The sequence below is a fragment of the Agelaius tricolor genome, unplaced genomic scaffold (assembly GCF_023055355.1).
Source record: "Agelaius tricolor isolate 1412-34295 unplaced genomic scaffold, bAgeTri1.0.p SCAF_8, whole genome shotgun sequence".
In the NCBI taxonomy this organism is placed as follows: domain Eukaryota; kingdom Metazoa; phylum Chordata; class Aves; order Passeriformes; family Icteridae; genus Agelaius; species Agelaius tricolor.
In genome coordinates this window covers 14,850,783-14,871,221 of record NW_027269268.1, presented here as the reverse complement: position 1 = coordinate 14,871,221, position 20,439 = coordinate 14,850,783, and the positions used below count along the sequence as shown (strand labels likewise).

Genomic DNA, 20,439 nt, shown 5'->3' with positions numbered 1-20,439 from the left:
AGCTTGTCCCAGGAACACCTTCCTGAGAGTGGGGGGCAGCACGAGCTGGTGGTACAAAGGGCAGGGCCTCCTCTATTGATCCAGCTTGAAATCATTAACTCAGCACAGGCAAAGAGGCACTCAGGTACCCAGCCCCTGCCATCTCTGTGCCACACTCTTACAACCCCCTTGCAGCCCGAGGGCAGGCTCAGGCACCACTCCTGCTCCCTGTCCATACCATGAACTGCTCACAGGCAGCCTAGAGGAGGAGCAAGCCAAGCCTGCCCTTGCCTGGGCACTGCAGCCCCCAAGGCTACATCCTGTGGCAGCACTGCACGCAGCTCTTTGCTGCTTGGGTAACAACCACACAGCTCACAAAACCACATTTCCACTGTCACCTGCATTACCTCTGAAACTCAAATTTAAATTCCACAGCTTCCATCAAGCTGCACTTCTTCTCTGGTGGCAGAGAATATTGCCCTTCATGCCCATTGGGCCCATCCTTCCAAATCACAAACAGGTTCAGCATTGCATTTGAACCTTGTCCATTTGTGTGCAGCCCCCACCTTGTGCCCTGACCTTACAAAAGTGGGCAGAGAAATGAAAACAATATGCTGAAAAGGAAAAAGAACATATTTCTGGAGCCACTGTCCCTGTCTGCAGTCAAGTCTGGCATCTCTGTACTGACTCCCCCAGGCTCACCTGCCTGGCTTGAGGTCCTCAGGAGCTCTGTCGATGACACTGGCAGTGCTCCTGGCTCTAATTACAAATGGCTTCCACAGCCATTAATAAGTGGAAGATAGAAGCTGAAGGTTCCTTAATAAAGTTTATTTAATCATAACTATGCTTAGGAAAATACACTTGTAAAGGTTAATATAATGCAATTTAGTTTAACTTTATACTACATTTTGAACAAAAGACTTCTTATACATGATTTAGGTAAAAACAGGAAGTATGATCTGGCTCGTTTTACATCTATTACAAATGCAGAAAAGACTGTCATGCACTACAGTAGAGAGCATGAAAAAAATTACCTTTGGTTTAATTCAGAGAATACAAGTATTGCACTGTAAAAGCATCAAACATGGTGCAACTAAACATCATAAACATGTTTCCATGCCAGCTTACAAAAGTTTGTTAGCTAGTGTAATTTTAGAGAGGGGAAAATATATGTACACATAAAACAATTTCTTTAGCTATTTGGATTCTGTTAATATCATATCCACGTCACATATCTATACAACTGACATTCAAGAAAACTCTTGAATTTGATTTAATACCTTTCAGCTACATTAAATCAGTTGAAATCAATGACTTTACTGAATCTTAACTGGCCTGTCAGCTGTTAAACATTCTTCTTTAAATGACTGAAGTTCCAGCCTAGTTCATCAAAACCCAGAAACAACAATTGCAAACCATGGATTTTAGGTGCCTAGCTAGCCATTTCTTGACCATTTTTTGGGGCAGTTAGTTTGAATGTATAGATTCATACAGAAAAAGCCCAAAACACAAGACTCAACCAAGGGCTGGCAGTGTAGGGGTATATCAGCATGCTAATCCTTCCAACCACGTATTGGAGGTTGAACACAAATACAGGTATTATTGCCAAAAAACACAAACATGCTAGCATTGGCAAAACCAACACAAAATAATTTAACAATATTGAAAAAGACCAAAAAAAAAAAAAAAAGGGCATTGTTTAAAGGGAGACACAGCAATGTAAGACCACCACATATGGTGGGCTATGTGATCCACACTCCCCCTCAAATACTCATATTAGCAGTGCCTAACATTTGAGATAAACATAATGCATTACATCCTTGCCTTTTTACTGTAACATAATCCCAAACCCTGCAGAGAATTCCAACACAGTTCTGCACCGAGATTAGCTAGTTCAGGATGTTCTTGATGGGTCTCAGACAGAAAAATTCAACTTTTCTTCTTCTTAATATGTTAATAATTTATTTTCAGTTTCTCGTCTTGTGGTAGGAAACTCCGCCAAAGAGGAGCCAACTGTTGTCTTTGAAGAGTTCTTGTCAGATCAAGGATTGAAACCTTGACCACTTCACAGAAATGTGCAGCACAGTATTTCAGAGAATCACCTTTGCTTTTGTCTCACAGAGAGAACTTCAAAGTCAGTTAACAGCATTGTTTTCATAAAAAAAAATAACAGGAAAAAATTATCAGGCCAGTCCATGAGTTTACTTGAACATAGCTAAAGTCCTTGAAGTCTCTCACAAAATGGCAAAGGCTCTTCGCAAGGATAGGAAGGGAGCTTTAAACCTCTACACAGCACTGGAATTCCCAGCATCTGCTCACATCACTCACAAATGGTGGCAACATTTATATATAAAGAAACACTATTATGAAAAAAAAATACATCTAAAACTATTACAACTGCTAGTTTAGGAAAACAATTCAGCTAGGTTTGTTTTCTTAATGTTTAACATAAATATAGTTGCAACTTGATCTTGAGTTGACAATGATTGTCACAGCCAAGGTAAAGATTGAACACTATCTATGCAAACAGAAACTCACTATACATTATACAACTTATTTCTGCCATGAGGGATGCCTTCCCTCTCAAATCTTTGGCCTCCTATTACCAATCTCTCCCAAAAGCAGAAGCAATGTAGCATTGTTGCTCTCAATTCATTCACAGCAGTGGGTTTGTTTGGAGGGGAAGATGCTGTGGGGACAACACAGTGAAGAATGGGGTTTATTCCAGAGCTTACACAGAGAAAGTTACTTGCAATAAAATGCTCTGACAAATGCTGTCTGAGCTCTTCAACTCCACTCCCCAAGTAACACCTGTCTCCAAATTTGCTTCTTTGGAGCTGTCCTCAACTGCTCCCACTGGAAAGGCAGCTAATGACAGTCAGAAGAGTGCACAGATGGGTCCTGGAGGGTTTTGCCTCTTCCCTGCTGGTTTGGATTTTGTTTACATTTTGCTGCTGGTTGGCTACAAGCAGTCAGGTATGCAATCTCTCTTGCATTTGTGTGTACTGGAAATTAAATCTGTTTAGAATTAAAAACTCCTCGTATGACATGCAGACCTGAGATGACAATCTGATAGCTTGCATGTTTCTCTCTGCATGGAAGCAGGATGGTTTTATTAAATGCAACTTGAATTAATATGAAGCAGAAATTCCTACAGATTTTAAATGCCAGGTTTGTTGCTTACCAGTTGATTCATCTTTATTTGTTTGCTGGGTTTTTTTGTGTATGAGATGTTAGATTATATCACTGCTACTATTTTATTTTTTTAAAGCTCATGAAATTTGACTGCTATCCACCACAAAAATGAAATTGGAAGGGAAAAAAAAATTCCAGACTTGCAGAATCTGCAGACTGTTTCCACTGAGAGAGATTCTTTTCCTGTCTGGTGATCTCAAATTATAAATCAGAATTTATTACTCTGCATGTGTATTCAAAGTATCAGAAGTGGCATTTCCATGACAGAATAAATCCTGTAAAAGTGTTTTGGAACTGCATTGATATCGTTTTGCTCAAGGACTCTACAATTCTAAACACAGTAAAAAATACATAGCCAAGCAGTTCATAATTTCAGCAACTTCATGCACAGTTAATCACACCCCAGGAAAACAAGAAAAATCTGCAGTAAGGAGCATCACAGAAAACTGCCACAGAAAACTGTCCCACTGTAAGCAACAAGTCTGAACATCTCCAAATAAAAAAACTTACACATACAAAACCAAACATGCATATATAAAGTGTACATATACTGCACAAGCACTATTCCTAGAAGATTAAACTGCATAGGTAAAAATCAAAAACAAGTGCAACATTTTAAGCCCTTAAAGCACAATCAAAAAACAAAAAGCAGGAATTAAAAATAACAAACTTGCTCCCCCACAACAAAGCCAATTACAGATCAGTGATTAAGATATTAATCAAGACAGAGGTTCTCCAATCAAAAGTTGGAAGGACAGCTCTCAAATTTTGGCTCATCATTCATGCTTAGGGGACCTGAAATGTACGTTCATAATTGTAATTAGCTTAAACAGTTCTGTTCATCACTAGCCAACTTTTATTTCTTTTACAAAGTGCTCTTTATGTAATAGAAGCTATCTTCCTGGTAGAAAAACCATCAAGTAGTTTAACACTTTGAACATCAAGATACATTGAAAAGAACTAAAATAAAAAAAGGGAAAGGGAAAAAGGGAGAAAAAGAGAGTTGGCTGCTAGAACAAAAAGCAACTTTTGCCAGTGGCTCTATAAACATCCAACTTGTATATTGTTAGCTCCAGTCTTGTTCCTAAAACTCAGTTTATAAAAGAGCTGCATAAGCTAATAGACTAGAAGCTTACAGTGACTTTATAGGACACAACCTCATACACCCTACCTGCTTTCTCTAATTAAGAGATCCAATAGTTAATGAGTTCACCATGACACATAAAGTTGTCAAAAATATTTTCAACTTAAAAAAAAAAAAACCTAAATCAAAAAAGAAACCAATGCAGACACTAAAGCAAACCGTGCTTAAAAAAAAAATCTACAGTATTTTTACATAAGCTGTGTAAGATCTTACAAAAGAAGATTCCCCAAACCACAGCTATTTCTACTCCTGCCCTTTTGCTGCCTTCTCAAGATAATACACATTAACTAAGTGCCTGTTGAGGTGCTTGCTGTATTCACCTTCCTTTTTAAATGAGCGGTCACAAAAAATGCACACATAGTTTTCCCTGGCCACCGCGGTGTCCGGAGCTCCTTGTGACATCTTTGGGCTTGTTTCCTCTTGTACAGAGCGAGCACCATTTAACCCCGAGTCGTCGCTCCCTTCGGATATGTTGTCACTGATGTCACTGCCTTCGTGGCTGTGGATGCCCTCATCCTCCTCCATTTCCTGAGATTCATTCACGGCTGTGCTATCCCGAGGTAAGGACAGAGCCACTTTAGGGCTTTGTGTACACCCTGCTGCGGGCACAGGCGCTGGCACAGCATCTCCTGTTGACTCTGTCGCTGGCAGGCATGTCTTGGTCAGGTCCATCAGGCTGGAGTTAGTCTCAGTTTCTGCCGCAGTTTCCTCTGGCTCCTTCTCAGGTGCCAGATCTGGTACCACATCCATGAGCACATCCACGCTTTTTTCAGAAGACACTGCATGGGAAGATTCCTCAGAGCAAGCATCTTCCCCTTTGTCCGCCTGTCTCTCCTCCTCTTTTGCACCACCAGTGTCTTCACTCTCTCCTACTGCCGCAGGCATTTCTTGGTCCTCTACCTCACCTTCTGTGTTGGCATCCTGAGCTGGCAGACAAAGCTGCCCTGGACCTTGGATGCAGCTTCCTTTGGGATCAGTGCTCTCCCCACTGAGAGCATGACCGCCGTTGTTGTTTAATGCCACTGTGTCAGTGGGATCCTGCTCCTTCTGGTCACTGTCCTCAGTATCCAGCTTCACACCTCCATCTTCTTTAGTGACAGGATACTCATCTGGCATCTCCTCTTCCTCAATCTTCTCCTGATCAGGTTTACTGCTTTTTTTACTGTGCTTAATTTTCAGAGCTTTCTTTTTTCTGTTTTTCTTGAGACAAGAATTTTGTTTTTTAGGCTCTTCCTCTGGTGCAACACCACTTTTTTGAGCTTCCTTACAGTCTCTGGGTTTAGCTTCCACTTTCTTTTTCTTTTTTGTTACTACTGAGGTATCATTTGCAGGCTCTTGCTTTGAGGAAGTTGCCTCAGTCTCTGCCTTTCTTTTGACCTTCTTTGTTTTACATGTTTTCTCAGTACTTTTCTCGGTTTTAATATCCACCTCCTTGTTTTCTGAAGCCGATTTCCGACTTCTGGTTGTCACCTGGCCTGCAGAAACATTGCTCGCTGACTTCTTTTCCTTTGCCGAATTATCTTTTTTCTCCACCTTCACGATTTTCTCCGTTTTCTTTGCAGCCGAATCCCCTTTTGCTGGTTCCTTCTCCACTTTGTCATTACCGCTCTCAGAAAAGTCAGCTTCGCTCTTTTTAGTCCGTAGCTTCACCTTCGAGACATCCATGGTGATGTCAGAACAATCGGGATGCCTGGACTTGATGTGATACTGCAGGTTGCATTTTTTAGATGCTGCATAGTCACAGACAGGGCAGAGAAACTGGCGTGGGTTGATGTGGAGCTCCACGTGCTTTTTGAAGTTGCTGCGGTCAGCGGTTTTGTAGTTACAGTGCGGGCAGATCAGAGGCTTTGGCCCGTTGTGCACCTGCCTCGCGTGACGAGTCACTTCGTGCTGGTTTGAGGCCACATAGCTGCACTGGTCACATTTGAATGGCTTTTCACCTAAGGGAGGAAGGATGGAAGGGAATGATGGTGATTATTAAGCACAGTGGTTGTGGAGCACTTACTTCCCACTAATACAGATATAGGAATATAAAACTTTAAAGGATAAAAAAAAAATATCCATGCGCCTTTAAAATTAAGCAAAGTCAACATAAGAAATCCACGAGTCACAAACACATTCACAAGACACTAAGAACAAAATACAAAAAAAAAAAGAGAGAAGGAGTGAGGGCTGGGAGGAAGGGGATCCAAAACCAAACAAGCAGTAACAACGTCACAGGTTCTGGCTAGGCATACATACCGGCAGAGATCTCTCTACAGTAATATTAGCAAATGGAATCCATACCCAACTGGTCCATTGAATGCATTGTAGAAAAATGGAAATGCAACATTTGATGAATAGCGGTTTCACACAAACGTTTCAAAAAAGTCCAACTTTATACAGATTTAGCATACTTCATGTTTGCATTGAAAAGGAAATGAGGGAAAAGAAGCTAGCAAAACCTAAGAACATGAAAGGGGTGTCCAGATGATCTTTACCTCTGAAAAAATTGTGTTCACTGTTTTGGTGCCTCAAACACACATAGTGCTTTGGCTGCAGGCTACTCTTGGCAAGGCAACCAATTGCAGTCCACAGCCATCACGTTACTATTAAAATCTGCATTTACATTAGTGTAATGACTCCTATAGAAGTGTTCCTGAAATGTTCTGCTTAGTGCATGCCACTGCAGCAGAAGCAGCTTTCCCCTTACACATCAAAGCAAACAGGAAAAACACTTCTAGTGCAACAACTCAAGTCCAGAAATACTTTGGGAGCATCTGCGTATGTGCAAATTTAGCTGAGGAATTTGGGATGCTCCTGAGCTCTGAACCAGCATCTCAAAACTGATCTGCAGAACTAATGCTTGATACTTCTTCAGTATGTTGAAAATCCACTCCAGTCCCTTGTGCTCACGATACAATAGTGCTTGTCCCACCCCTGCAAGCCACTGCCCATACTCAAGCATGCTGTGTGGCATGACTCAGGAGACCAGCCAGCCTGCACTGAAGATGTGGTGCCTGTTTGTGTGTTAACCACAAGATCTGCAACACCCTCACAAACTCTAGAAAAGGCTGTGCTGCCTCCCTGGCAGGAAGCAGGGGGACAATTGTTTAAGAGTCCAGATTGTCTCATGTCTGTCTGCAGCATCTATTTATTATTTAAAGAAGAGCTACTTTGATTCCCTCCCTCTCCACTTTACTTCCTTTTTTCCTCCCACTTCCTGGGGACATTTTCTACAAGTTTAAGCTTGATGTGTTTATTGCTCATCCTTCCTCCAAGTACAGAGCCTTTATCACCTACACTTCAAAGAACAGTTCTGTGCTGCCTTTGGGAGGACAAATACAGCCTCTCTCACATATACATGAACAAGCTGTTCTAAGTGCACAGAGTGCTCAGAGGCAGCTGCAACTGGGTAACTCAAAGACAGCACATGAAGAGCTTGTGTCCATGGCCTCTACTAAATCCTGGGGCTTTACTGTGCGAGTGAAAAGGATATGTACCAAGACGGCTAAAACCAGCTCTGAATTAGGCTCTAAACCACTGCCATTTGCTGTCTAACATGGAAAGAAAGCTACAGCACCCATGGGCCTTAAACAGCCAGCCTGTCAACTGCAGGAGTCCAGAAATTGCTATAGAAAAGGTGCAGCTGGCTGGGCAATGCAACAAAACATACAATAGGATTTAGGAGAGCTATTAAGACAAGACCCCTGATAGCAAAAGTCATGCCTCCCCTCAGAGACTTTTGAGGCAGGGGCCACAGGCAGATCCCATTCCTTACCTCCTGGGGAGTTGAGACATCCTTGCACAGAACAAGGGCAGAGCAACATGTTCTTGAAATGGTTTCCAGGTTTGGTATTGACCAAACCATTTGCAAATTTGGTGGTTCATTTGCAAACCAGAGGCTCAACCAAATATTTTTTGTTTCTGAAAGCAGAATACTACATTCACAAAATTCTCACACCAAAATATTGACATGTCATCTTAAAGCTGGCTATTTTTAATGGGCCCAAGCCCCTCTCTACTACAGTTAAAATTGCCTGTCTCCTGGTTTCAATTAAAAGCCTCATCAATTGAAATTGAGACAATTTTTGCTCAGGAGACTTCAACTCTTGTTTCTCAGCATTATGAATTCACCTAGGGCTGGTCAATTCAATTTTACAAAAACAAATCAAAAGCACAGGCTCCCTTATGAGAGTCATAAAGGACGACTATGCTTGTGTCTATGGTGTTACAACTCCCAAAAATGCTGTTAATTCATTCAAAAAGATTTGCAAGAGCATGAGAGCAAATGTTTGCAACACCACAGCTCACAACCAGTAATGGGAAATAAAGGCTAGTGAAAGTTGCTACTTTGGCTTTTAGTGCCACAAGACTGAGTCACTTGTGAACATCCTCTGAGTTTGCTTTTTCCTCCTGTGTCTCCTTTCCATAAGCAGACACTAATTTACATCACTGTGTCATACTGAAAAAAAGCTAAGGGTTCCCTCAGAACCCCTGGATGAGATGCAATCCTAGGCATCACAGAGGAAATTCTCAGCTACTCAAAATGTTCCCAGTTTCACTGATTTGAACTCAGCTATGACAGCAGACAGTATACAAGAATTTGTTCCTATATCATCACGATGTTGGATTTATTACTAGATTACTAGGACTACTAGAGCAGCCCTATGAATATCAGAATAGATCTTGAAAAGTAAAAGAAAGAAGATATATTTCCATTATCAGTTTTATTCATGACACTTAGCATTCTTTAGCAAGACAACCTTCTCCATTTAAAAAGGAGCTAAAGCCCAGGCCTTACTGGCTAAGATGGCATCTCACACAGAACTGAGCAGACTGCTTTAGGTGGCCCTTCTGGAGGCAGGGTGTGGCCAGATGAGCTCCAGAGGTCCCCTCTGACTGCAGGATGCTGTGATACTGTGAGGCACCCCCTTTCCTCAGCCACGCTGCTGCCACTCCATACCAACCTGAGTGGGTGCGCATGTGCCTGGTTAAATGGGTCTTCTGAGAGCTGGAGTAGGGACACATCGCACACTGATAGGGTCGCTCCCCTGCAAAACAAACAGCAAAGGAGTTACTGAAACAGCAGATTCCCAAACCTGGTTACCAAGCCACACAGGGGAGGCTGGCACACATCCTCACACAGTACTTGAGAGTATGTTATCTCTCAGCAAAGGGACAGTGAGAAGCAAATGCCCAAGCCAGACCACTGCAATGTGTCATGCCTTATGAATGAGGGTAGTAAAAGGGCAGGATATGACAGAGGCACATCCTAATGTCCACCTCGGGCCAACTGTAACCTCAGCCAAAAGACTATCAGGACAGACAACTTCAGGAAGCCTTAAGCCACCAGACCTGACTTCCCTACAGCATCTTCTCCCAACATTCAGAAGATGCACGAAAGATCCTGTAAGAAACAAGGTATGTTCTTGCTTTGCTTAAGCACACCTTACCTGACACCTCCATATTTAATTTGGATTAAGATGGAATACAACCATCCATTCAACCTGGACTTGCATTTACCAGAACACAAGTGCAGATAGAGCAGGTCTTTGCTTCCAAAGTTTTACTGGCAGAGTGAAAATAGTTTGCAGCATGGAAAAGCATGATGCCCTGATCAGTGCAACTATGCTGCTAGCAAAAGCTTAAGTGTAGCATAAACACCTATTTCAAAAGACTCAAACCCCCCTGCCTGAAGAGTTATTGGTTCTGGAGAACTAATGGAAACTAAATGGCCATAAATTATATCTCCACTGAGGACAGTCAGCTTGCAATTGTAGCTAAAAATTGTATCAGTACAATGATACTTGAAAATCTTTTTCAAGTGAAGACAAGCTCCAAACAAAGGCAGACAGTTTTATAATTAACATGTTAGGCAGGTCCGGATAAGCACCAGGGTGTCTGCCCCAAACTGCTAGCACACTGAATTCCCCACAAACACTTTTTAGTCTTGGGTGGACATCCACAAGAGAAGAGAGGAGTGAAGCTGAAAAGGGAAAAAGACAGTTACTCAGTCCTAGTACTTATTCAAATCATAGCCAGAATTACACTACAGCATTTTGATAAATTTGCTACATATGAGGTATACAACCAAGGTGCTCTCTAAATCACAGAGACCTGGACATCCACAAAAGCCCTGCACACAGGGTATGTGTACACTTTCAGAGGCACAGCTTTATCTGCAGCAGCAAAGATCTGCATCTGCCAGCATGCGATGTGAGGCTCCACTGCTGGCCTGTGCCAAAAGAGCAGTAGAAGCGGCCTTTGTAATGCAGCTTAATTCCACATTTCTTCCTTCCATCAAACATTTAGACTATTGTTCTTGATTAGATCAGCAGTTTAAAGGTAAATTCACCCTAACAACCACAACTCCTCTCCCTTTCCAATTAAAACAAGGTAGGAGATTGGCACAATACACACAATAAGATTAAGTCATGTTCAAGGGAGGGGTAGTCCTTTTGGTACAAAGAAATGGTTTTGATTTTAAATTACTCCTTACAATTAAAAAATATGTGGCCAAAGGTCCTGGAATATTCAGTCATATCTCTTCCCATTTACCTGAAATTTCATATCTGTAAAGTTACCTACAACATTAGGAATGTGAAACAGGCTTTCTTTCGTGGCCTTTTTTACATAGGGCACAGCCACAAAATATACTAGATTCAAGTATAATGACCACAACTAATTTAAAATGTGTTATTGCCACTTGAGAATTAAATGCATTGTACAGGCTGTTCTGTCAAATACTATTCCCCAAAGGATTTGTATTGTAATTTTACAAGCTGTTTCATTATATGCAAACAAGCCATTAAAAAAACCTCTCCAGAAGACACTTACAGAATAAGCCCCAATCTAGCCAAAGCTCAAGCAGGCATTTTATGCAAATGAACAGGCACACTGACATCGGCATACAAGTTTAAGACCATCTTGTTAAGGAAAGTTCCCAGTCTCACCATGCAGGAGACTCTCCAGTCACACTCCTGAGGCCACACTGCTGGGACTGAAGCCCTTTCATGGTGGGTGGCTCCAGTGACCCAACAGGTGCCCCCTGTGATTCTCTGCATGTCCCATTCACACAGGGTCAGACCAGGTTTCCTTACCAGCTTGACCCCAGGTTTCCCACAGCAGTCTCAGATGTCCCATTCCATAAAGCCACTTACTCATGGCACAGTAACACAGAAACACCTGGAACTGTTGCCTCCAAAAAGGACCCAAGAGTGGAACCCCTGCACTTTTATACCCTCACAATCTACCTGCACACAAATCTCACTCTTCCTCCCCAGTCTTCTGGTCTTGCTGCTGAGCTTCTCCATGTCCACCGTGCTGGCCTCCCCAGTCTTCATCTGCTTTGTTATCCAAAAGTTGGCACTTCATGGCTCCTGCTGTGTCTCTCAGTGTCCATCCACCTGGCTGGCACCACCAGCACAGAGTTGGCAACCCATGGCCTCTCTGTGCCCTCACCCTGAGCAAAACCTGATCTCGAACTGCAGCTTGCACACTGAGCTACCTGCACCAAAGGTATTCCTCAGAAACCTCTTGATAAAGCCTTTTTTTTATAATGCCATTAGAAGTCCCATCTGCTGGAAATAAATCTGCTTCCATCAAACATCAAACAGAGTGGCAAGCAAGAAAGATCCCCTCTCACAACCAAAATTTAAATTAAAAAACAAAACGAACAAACAAACAAAAAAAAACCACCAAAAAAACAAACAAACAAAAAAAAAACCACAAACCAAACCAAACCAGTCCAAAACTAGACACAGAACATTGTGACTGACTGAAGCAGATGTCAGTTATATAGCCCTTCAGATTATTTTCAATGAAGTTTTCTAGAAATCTCTTGTAACAAGCAAAATAAAGAAAAAAGAAAGAGAACAATGCTGCACTGTCTTGCCTGTAGTACAGCTCCAAAATCAGCAGGTAAATCAAGTCAAAACTTGGTATAAAAGATCTAACGAGCACAAACGAGCCCAGGTAGATCTGTCCCTGACACAAAGAGTCCTTTCTGCCAAGCAGCAGAGGAACAGATAGTCCTGAGCACCTCCAGCCAGCCACTACTGGGCAGCAGACAGTCCCCTCCAGATGTAGCTTTCCCAGGTGATAACCCTATGACCACCTGTAGGGTGGTTCTTCAAACACCCCTCTGCCCGAGGTCCCCAACATTTGTCAGCAGCCTGTCCCACAAGCACTGTCACAAGCTGCAAGTATCTTCAGCACAGGGCACGTTCTGGGACACCTGCTTTTCAACATGAATGAAAGCAACAACAGGCAGGCAGATAACCTCTGCCTGTCTTCCTGTGGTCCCCAAACATGCCAAGGATTGGTATTTTTCCCAATCATGCAAGGTGCTAGCATGCAGCCCCCTTCCCTGCTCCTGGCCACGTGCTCTGGTATTTGCATGTGTCATTAGTAAGGCAACTAAGTTCACTAACCAGCAGAAAACCAACCTAGGAAAGAGGAAAGGAGTATTTTTACTCCTTTACTCCATTTTAGTGAGCTAAATCAACTAGTCCCAGGATATAGGTAGAAAACTGAGACTGCCCTTCTCCAGCAGCAGCACATTTATCCTGTGAAACTCCACTCTGTACAGTCAGTGTTTCAGAAAATTGTATGGCTCCAACACAACAGAATCAAATTAACTGCAAAGAGGCATTTCCCCCACAAAAAAAGTCTGATGAGGAACAAAAAAACAGGAGAGAAAGGCTAAATAATTTTGGATACATGCTTTTCTATTAGCCATCAGAAAACCAAAGAAACAAATGATTCCAACTTTCTTGTTTAATATTCTGAATCCATAAAATAGGAAGAAAATGATGGATGGATGTAACCCATTTATTTTTCCCAACAAATATTTTTTTTAGTTTTTAATGAAAACTACAATCCAAAGCTATTTTAGTATCATTCAGCCAGTTTTTACTAAATTCAATACTGTTATGTAAACAGTCTGCAAATACTTTTGACTATAAAATAGCTGTGGGTGTTTTTTCAGGGTTTCTTTGGGTGAGGGTTGTATGGGGGGATTTTTTGTGCCTTCTGGTTTTGTTTGTGTTCTTTAAGGCAATAGACATTAGTATTGGCAGAGACTTTTAGCTTGGTGTATAAAATATACTTGCCAGGAGCTTATTAATTCTTCTAGTACTCTAGCTTTAACACTCTCCTCCACAAAACCAATGTTACTGGAAGCAAGGCACATTCCTAAATCATTCTACTAACATATTTGGAAGTTTTTAATCAAGCAAGAACTGCCTGAAAGAACTTAACTATGTAGTTATGAAGTAGCAAAGAAACACCTACAAGGGTACACTAAAACATGCTGAAATCATAATCACTCATTCCAGTTTAATTACAGTAACTAAAAGAACCAGAAACCCTGACTGCACAACTGTCTTCAAAGGAGAAAAATAGGATCTGGATACGCTTGATTTTTTAAAAAGTTTAATACAGTTCATCGGTAAATTGGTCAAATGCAGTCATAACAGAGCACTTCCTCAGCAAACATGCTTCCATGGTTAGTTCCTGTAAAAGTCAACAAGCACTTTCAGAAATCGGAAAGGGGGACCCAATGTCATCTACAAACATATGTAGAGATTAATTTAAAGTTGAGGCAAATGTAAACTAGACAACAATCGAAGCACCGGCTCACATGTGGCCATGACTTCCCCACAAGATTCATTTAGGTTTTCTCCTACTATTTTGCCATTTTTACCTGGTCTCTTTCCTGTTAACTCCTACAAAACACACAAAGAAAATTAACTGAAGGATAAACAACACCATTTTCCTAATAACTCTCACAATAAACTTGGTTTACTTGTTTAGGAAAAAAATATTTAGACAGGACTGAGTTTGAAATTGATGGCATCCACTGAACAACAGCACGCAGCTATTTTTAGGAAAGAATAAAGTACTAAAATTCCCAGCAGACCCTACCAGCCCCAACAAAGCAGACACTAAAGCGAGCTGACAAACACAAACTCCTGCACACTTAAGCTCAAGCCCAGCCCCGAGGCCTCCGGAGTGCCCACCCTTTCCAGACAGCTGCAGACAAGTGAACTGAAACCTCCAAACCATTCATGCCACTGCTGTGACAAAACATGACTTGAAAGGAGAAATTCCCCAGTGCTTTGCTCAGCCAGCACAGTCTACAGTAAAGGGGAACCAAGTCAGGTGAGCACGCTAGAAGATGGCTAGCAAGGGAGCCCTCTCCACAGAAAAGCCCTGACAGAGTGGAAATAAAAGCTTCTAAGAAGCAGCAAGGAAGCTCTGAATTGCCCTCTCACTGCCACAAAAGGGAGCAGGAGGCCAAGTAACTGTACCCCACGGCCCAGACAGGTGAGATGGCTGCGCTAACCCCCCCTCAAAAGGAGTTTTGGTTGGTCAGAACTCCCCATGTGCGCGGGTGGTGAGGCTCTCTGATGAAAAGCAAGGTATTTCCTAAGGCACCTGTGGTCCCAGCTCACAGGACGGCAGCAACACTGCAGTCCTCTGCTTCCACTTGCCATACACCAGGGAAAAAAGGGGCCTCACACTGTCTCTTCCAATTACAAACCAAGGTTAGAAGAAGTCAGGAAATCAGGCCAGACTCCCCGGAAGGCTTCCTATAGGGCAACAGAAGTGTGTGTCTACTTCTGGCTGCTGCAGTGATGCAGGGCCTAGAAAAAATGAAGCCTCTGAGCATTAAAAGGAATTAATTCACTGTTCAACTCTTATTCTGACTTTGTGGATGCTGGAGAACTCCTCTGCATGCATATATCGGCTCGCTCTTCTCTGTAATTACATTGTAGTCAAGTTTCAGCTCAGTCTAAAGGTACCATTTTCAAAACGACCTATGGGATTCAGGCACCTTTTGTCAATCTGCTTGCTTTGGTTTTAGACTACATCAGGTTTCGGTGTTGTGGACTCTGACAATTATCACAGGTACACTTTGTCATGTCTTCTTCAAAAAATTGGCTTAAAATTACTAAACAGAATGCCCTTCATCTCCTCTTGGGCACCTGACATTTCCTCAGTCCTCTAGGACTACAGTCTGGAGCTCAAAGCAAATTCCACTAGGCTACAACCTGGTAGCACCAGAGAAGAGAGCACAAAGCTTTATCAGATAGAACAAACTTTGCAAAAAGACTCTGCTTCCTTCATTTATCACATATTCTCAGTAGTCTTACTGCATTTCAGTCAAAAGAAGATTAAAAACTTACCTGTGTGAGTTCGAATATGTTGAATATAATTGTTCTTCCTGTCTGAAAAATAAGAGCACTCTGAACAGGTATACACTTTCCTGGGAAAATGATTTCTTAGGTGTTTTTTCCAGTGATATTCACTGACAGTAGTGTATGTGCATATGGTACACTTGTAGACTCTCTCATTTTCCCCTGCTTTGTTGTGGTGCTTCAAGTGAGCCAGATAGTGATCATATCTGTTAGTGTTATAGCCACAGCGATCACAACGGATTGGGCCCTTAGAGAAATCCACCTCTTCTGCAGTGCAGGAATCAGACTCCTTCACCTGTGCTTGCTTTTCTGCATTTTCTTCCACGAAGAACTTCTTAGCACTGTGAACCCTGATATGATGCACAAACTCCTCTTCAGACTCTGCCTCATACTGGCAAGGCTTACAACGAAATGGTTTGCTCTTCAAGCTCTTACACTTGTCCTCTGTGCTTTCTGGAGTACCCGGTGCTTCCAATGAGGCATCTTTGTCCACACTGGGAGTCTTAGGAGGGGAACAAGCAGCTGGACCTTGAGTTTCCACACTAGGAACCTCAAGGGAGCTTAATTCCACATTTTCAGGTGCCTCACGGTCACTCTCTGCAGTCTGGGTATCTTCCATACCCTCTCCATCACTATCTGAGAAGTTGCTGTCCCCCACCGTTGTCAGTTCTGCCATTTGTCTCTCTTCTCCAACCAGGTAATCACAGCAGTTGCCACTAACTTCTCCCGTCAAGGCCACATTTGCCAACATAATAAGCTGAGGAGCTGCCAGCTCAGCTTTAGAAAGGTCCTGTAAGTCATACATGTCATTGGACAATGCCATGCCAATATTAGAACTGCCGGGAAAGAGGCTGTTCCCACCAGACTGTCCCAGCACTTGAGTTGCCATGGCAGTAATTCTGTCGGAAGAGAAAAGGAACACCTGTAAGCACCGGAGTGTGAAAAAGTCTCCTCTGCTGTGCACTGTCGAAGTAGCCCTCCAGGGAACATCAAAAAACTAAAGCTCTCTGCTGAGGTGCTGGGGCAGCGGGAAGCAGAACCCGGAGCTGGGGGTCTCGTTCTTTGCCTTAAGGAGTGGTTGGGCTCTTCCCTACGTGCGGTGCAGGATCCCACCGTGTGGAGGACGGGTGGGAGGCGCTGACAGCGGGGTCCCAGGGCCCAGGCGGGGCTCGGCACAGGTGAGTGACCCCGGGCCGGGCCCCGCGGCTCCCGCCACGCCAGACACCGGGGGATGGGGCGTGCAGGGCCAGCCGGTGAGCGTTGCGGCCGGGCCCCGCCGAGTGCCCCTGTCCGGCCGCCGCCCGCCCCAAGGGCCCCGCCGGGCCCAAGGCCGCCAACAAAAGGGGGCGGCCCGGCCCTGCGGCGACCTCCCCGCGGCCCGGCGCACATCCGCCGGGGGAGCCGGGCCGGGCCGTGCCCCCGCCACCCTCCCTCCTTCCCTCCCTCCCTGCCTGACAGGCATGCGGCCATTTTCTGCCTGCCCACACAAAGCGCCCTCCCCGCGCCGCCCCCGGCCCGCCCGCTGCCGCCGGCCGGTGGGGACGCCCGGCTTCCTCCTCCCCCCGCGGCGGACAGGGCAGGGCAGCGGCGCCGGTGCGGGGGCGCGGGGCGGAGGAAGCGCCTCGGTACCGGCAAGGTCACAGCGGCCGCGCCCACCCGGTGCCCGTCCGCGGGAGGGGGAGCGAGCGGCGCCCCGGGCCTGCTCCTGGGCCCCGGGCCTGCGGCTGCGCCCGGCCCGGCCCGGCCCGGCCGGCGACGGCTTCGCCTTCCGGCGGCGGCGCGGCCCGGCGAGCGCCCCCGCGGCCGGCGCGGCTCCTTAGCCGTGGTGCTGATCGCCCCGCGGCCGGCCCGCCCGGCCGCCCCCGCCCGCCCGCCGGCCGCAGATCAGCCCTGGACAGCGCCTCTCGCCCGGCTCCCGGCCCCCCCTGCCCGGCCCCGCCGGGCCCCGCCGCACTCACTCACCCACCGGCGGCGCGGGGCCGCCCGGCCGCGCGGCTGCTGCGGGGCGGGGCGGGGCGGGCGGGAGGCGCTGCTGGCGGCGGCGGCGGGCGGAGGCGCCCCCGCATTCCAGCACACAGCGCGCAGCGGCGGCGCCGCCCCGCCCGCCCCCGGCAGGAGGGGCCGGGCCCAGCGGGGTCACCCGGCAGCGGCGGGGGCACCGGGCGGGCGAGGGGGAAGGGGCACCCGGCCGAGGAGAGGGGTCGTGCCCAGGCAGGGGCAGAGCTGGCGGCCGCGAGGTTTGTCCGTGCCCGGCCCCGCTGCCGTGAGTTCCTTTGTCCCGTTCAGGGATGATAACGCTGATCTGACCAGCGGCGAGGCGGTGCCCACGGCATCGCCTTCACGAGGCGAGTCCAGAGAAGGGCAGCGAAGCTGGTGGAGGGTTTGGAGCACTGGTCTAAAGAGGAGCAGCTGAGAGCACTGGGTGTTTAACCTGGTCAAAAGAAGGCTCTGGGTGACCTTATCACTCTACAATCGACTGAAAGGAGGTTGTGCCAGATGGGGGTCAATCTCTTCCCCCAGGCATCTAGTGAGGAGAGGAGAGCTTTAAGCTGCACCAGGGGAAGTTTAGGTTAGATATTAGTCATGGAAAACGTGGTTAGACATCGGAATGGGCTGCCCCAGGAGGTGGTCATCATCTCTGGAAGTGTTTAAGGAAAGACTGGATGTGGTGGCCTTTCTTGCCATGGTCTAGCTGACATGGTGGAGTTCAGTTAAAAGGTGGATTCAATGGCCCCAGAGGTCTTTTCCAACCTAACCGATTCTGTGATTCACCCTGCTCCACCATGGTCTAGGCCACAAAACTACCCAAACTGCTCTCAAAACATAAATGCTGTATGCAACCATAGGACTCAAAACCTCCAGAGATTGTCCTCATTGTTCCAAAACCAGGGGAAACCCCCAAAAGTTGCTTTTGCTGAGCCCAGCCATGCACTCCCTGGCTGCAACGGAGAGCTCAATAGCAGCATCCAGTCCTGCCTAGGTGACAATACCAATCCTAAATGAGGAACCCAAATTTCTCAGTGGTTCTTTATTCTCTTGGGCACTCATGTAGCTCTTCACCATAACTATTGGAAAATTTTCCTTGGCCCTGAAATTCCTCAGGCTGAGCTGATTTCTAAATCTCAACATTTTCAGCAGGAGTGGGCACCTGTTGGGCTGACATCACTGGGAGGCTGCAAAACCCCTTCTCTCTGTGTCACTGGCCAGCCTCAAAGCAAGCTGTGCTGCCCTGCCTGGCAGTGGGTGCAGAGGCAGGGCCAGCCACCCCAGCTGGCAAAGCAGAAACGTCTCTGAAACTGGGGAAAGCAAATGGGATTTTTCCTAGGAACAAAAACAACTGGAGAATGTAAATTTCCATCAGGAAATGTTTAAGGAGCATAAAGATACTTTGTTAGATATTGAAACTGAGAATCTAAAAAGTATCCCTGATCTGTTCCTGTGAGAGCAGCCTTCCTGGCCTGGACAGCAGAGATGTGGCCTGTGTGCTGGCCAATCTTGCCACCTGGCCCTACCCTAGCTATTTCTGTTTCCCAAGGGCAAGCTCCTTTCTCCAGCCTCCATATCTGCCTGACTGTCATTTTCATCATCCAGAAGAGAAACTCTGTAATACACCTATGATGTATTATGAATTTATATATATTTTTTATATATTATGTTACAGATTTATTTGTGAGAGGTTGCCCTAAAACCTTAACCCAAGGTCCCTTGCCCAGGCACCATGTCCTTGCAAACTCTGTGTATCTTTCCTCCCTCTTCACTGCTCTCAGGACACATGTAGTTTGTATGCTCTGGTATTAATGCAGGGTACAGCTCTGAGCAGCTACCCTGGGAGAGGAGCTTGAGCACACAGGGGGACAGACTCACATCAAAGCTTTGTCTTTATGAAATACATGGATGCTACTGGCTCAGAACTCCTGGCTCCAAAAAATCTAACCCAACTTCAGTTGGGTTCCAATTTCTGTAAGTAGTTTTGACACTGTCATTGCCTATACCTCTTCCTGCAGAACTTTGCTTATTTGCAGACAGGTCTTTTTTTGCTCAACACTCTCCTTATGCTAGGCAAACACAAAAGATGCATTCCCAAGTGAAAAGCTCCTTTGAGCTCTATGTCAAGTCTGAGCCGTTCCCAAACCCCCTTAATTCTAGGGCTGCCCCATCAGATTTATAGGTTAAAACCCAAGTTACACCACTCCTAAGCTATGCCAGCAGTCAAGTGCAGTTAATTCTCCAGTGCTTTCCAAAAAAATCCCACATGTGCACCCCAAGAAATCTTAGCAGCACACGGAAGTGGCTACATCAATTATTTTGTGGTCAGGATGCTTTTGAGCAGCTTGAATGTAGATAGTCCTGCAGTGAATATGTATCATGAAAGAAATGTTCCACATCAAAGCCTGTAATGTCTGCAAAAAATGCAATCATAAATAAAAACTTCTGCCAAAACAAGAAAGTTGACATAACCAATCATATGGATTGTTTCCATCCTGCATCAGCTGGAGAGCAGGGAGCTGAAACTGTGTTTCTAATAGAAAGCATACTTCAATATTAACATCCATCTGTTATAAAAATAAAGGCACTGCATTTAGAATTGTTAAAGCTTTTCAGATGACTTGGGGTTCCTATGGGAACTTTGGTTCTTTCCTTTGTGTATAATTTCACAACTGGATTTGACATAAGCACCCTTTTGGTTCATTGCCTGGAAGCAGGTTTTTTGCACTGTCTGACTTTTCTTTTTTTTTTTTCCTGGTGACCAGATTGCTTGCTGAAAGCACCACTTTTAATGTTATCTTAATAGTATTTTAATGTTTATCATTTCACCAGAGATCTCTTTCACTTTTCAAAAACCAGTCTGACCAGATTTCTCAACTTTTGTACTCTGCAAGTATGCCAATGTGCCGTAACTGTCTATGTTAATACTGTAAAATGTGTTTATGGTTC

At 45.1% G+C, this 20,439-nt stretch overlaps 1 protein-coding gene across 2 annotated transcripts; it reads right to left on the bottom strand.

Moving 5' to 3' along the window:
• Positions 1-786: 786 nt before the first annotated feature.
• On the bottom strand, positions 787-17,559 carry REST (RE1 silencing transcription factor). 2 transcript variants are annotated; one of them, XM_071431698.1, is made up of 4 exons: positions 17,471-17,559; positions 15,493-16,403; positions 9,268-9,351; positions 787-6,258 (listed from the first exon to the last, which is right to left on the bottom strand). In XM_071431698.1, the coding sequence occupies exons 2-4, from the start codon at positions 16,391-16,393 to the stop codon at positions 4,562-4,564; spliced, it is 2,682 nt and encodes an 893-aa protein (XP_071287799.1). In that variant the 5' UTR covers positions 16,394-16,403; positions 17,471-17,559; the 3' UTR covers positions 787-4,561. The 2 variants fall into 2 exon arrangements, with proteins under 2 accessions (XP_071287799.1, XP_071287798.1); XM_071431697.1 differs by having other exon boundaries at positions 17,467-17,558.
• Positions 17,560-20,439: the final 2,880 nt, after the last annotated feature.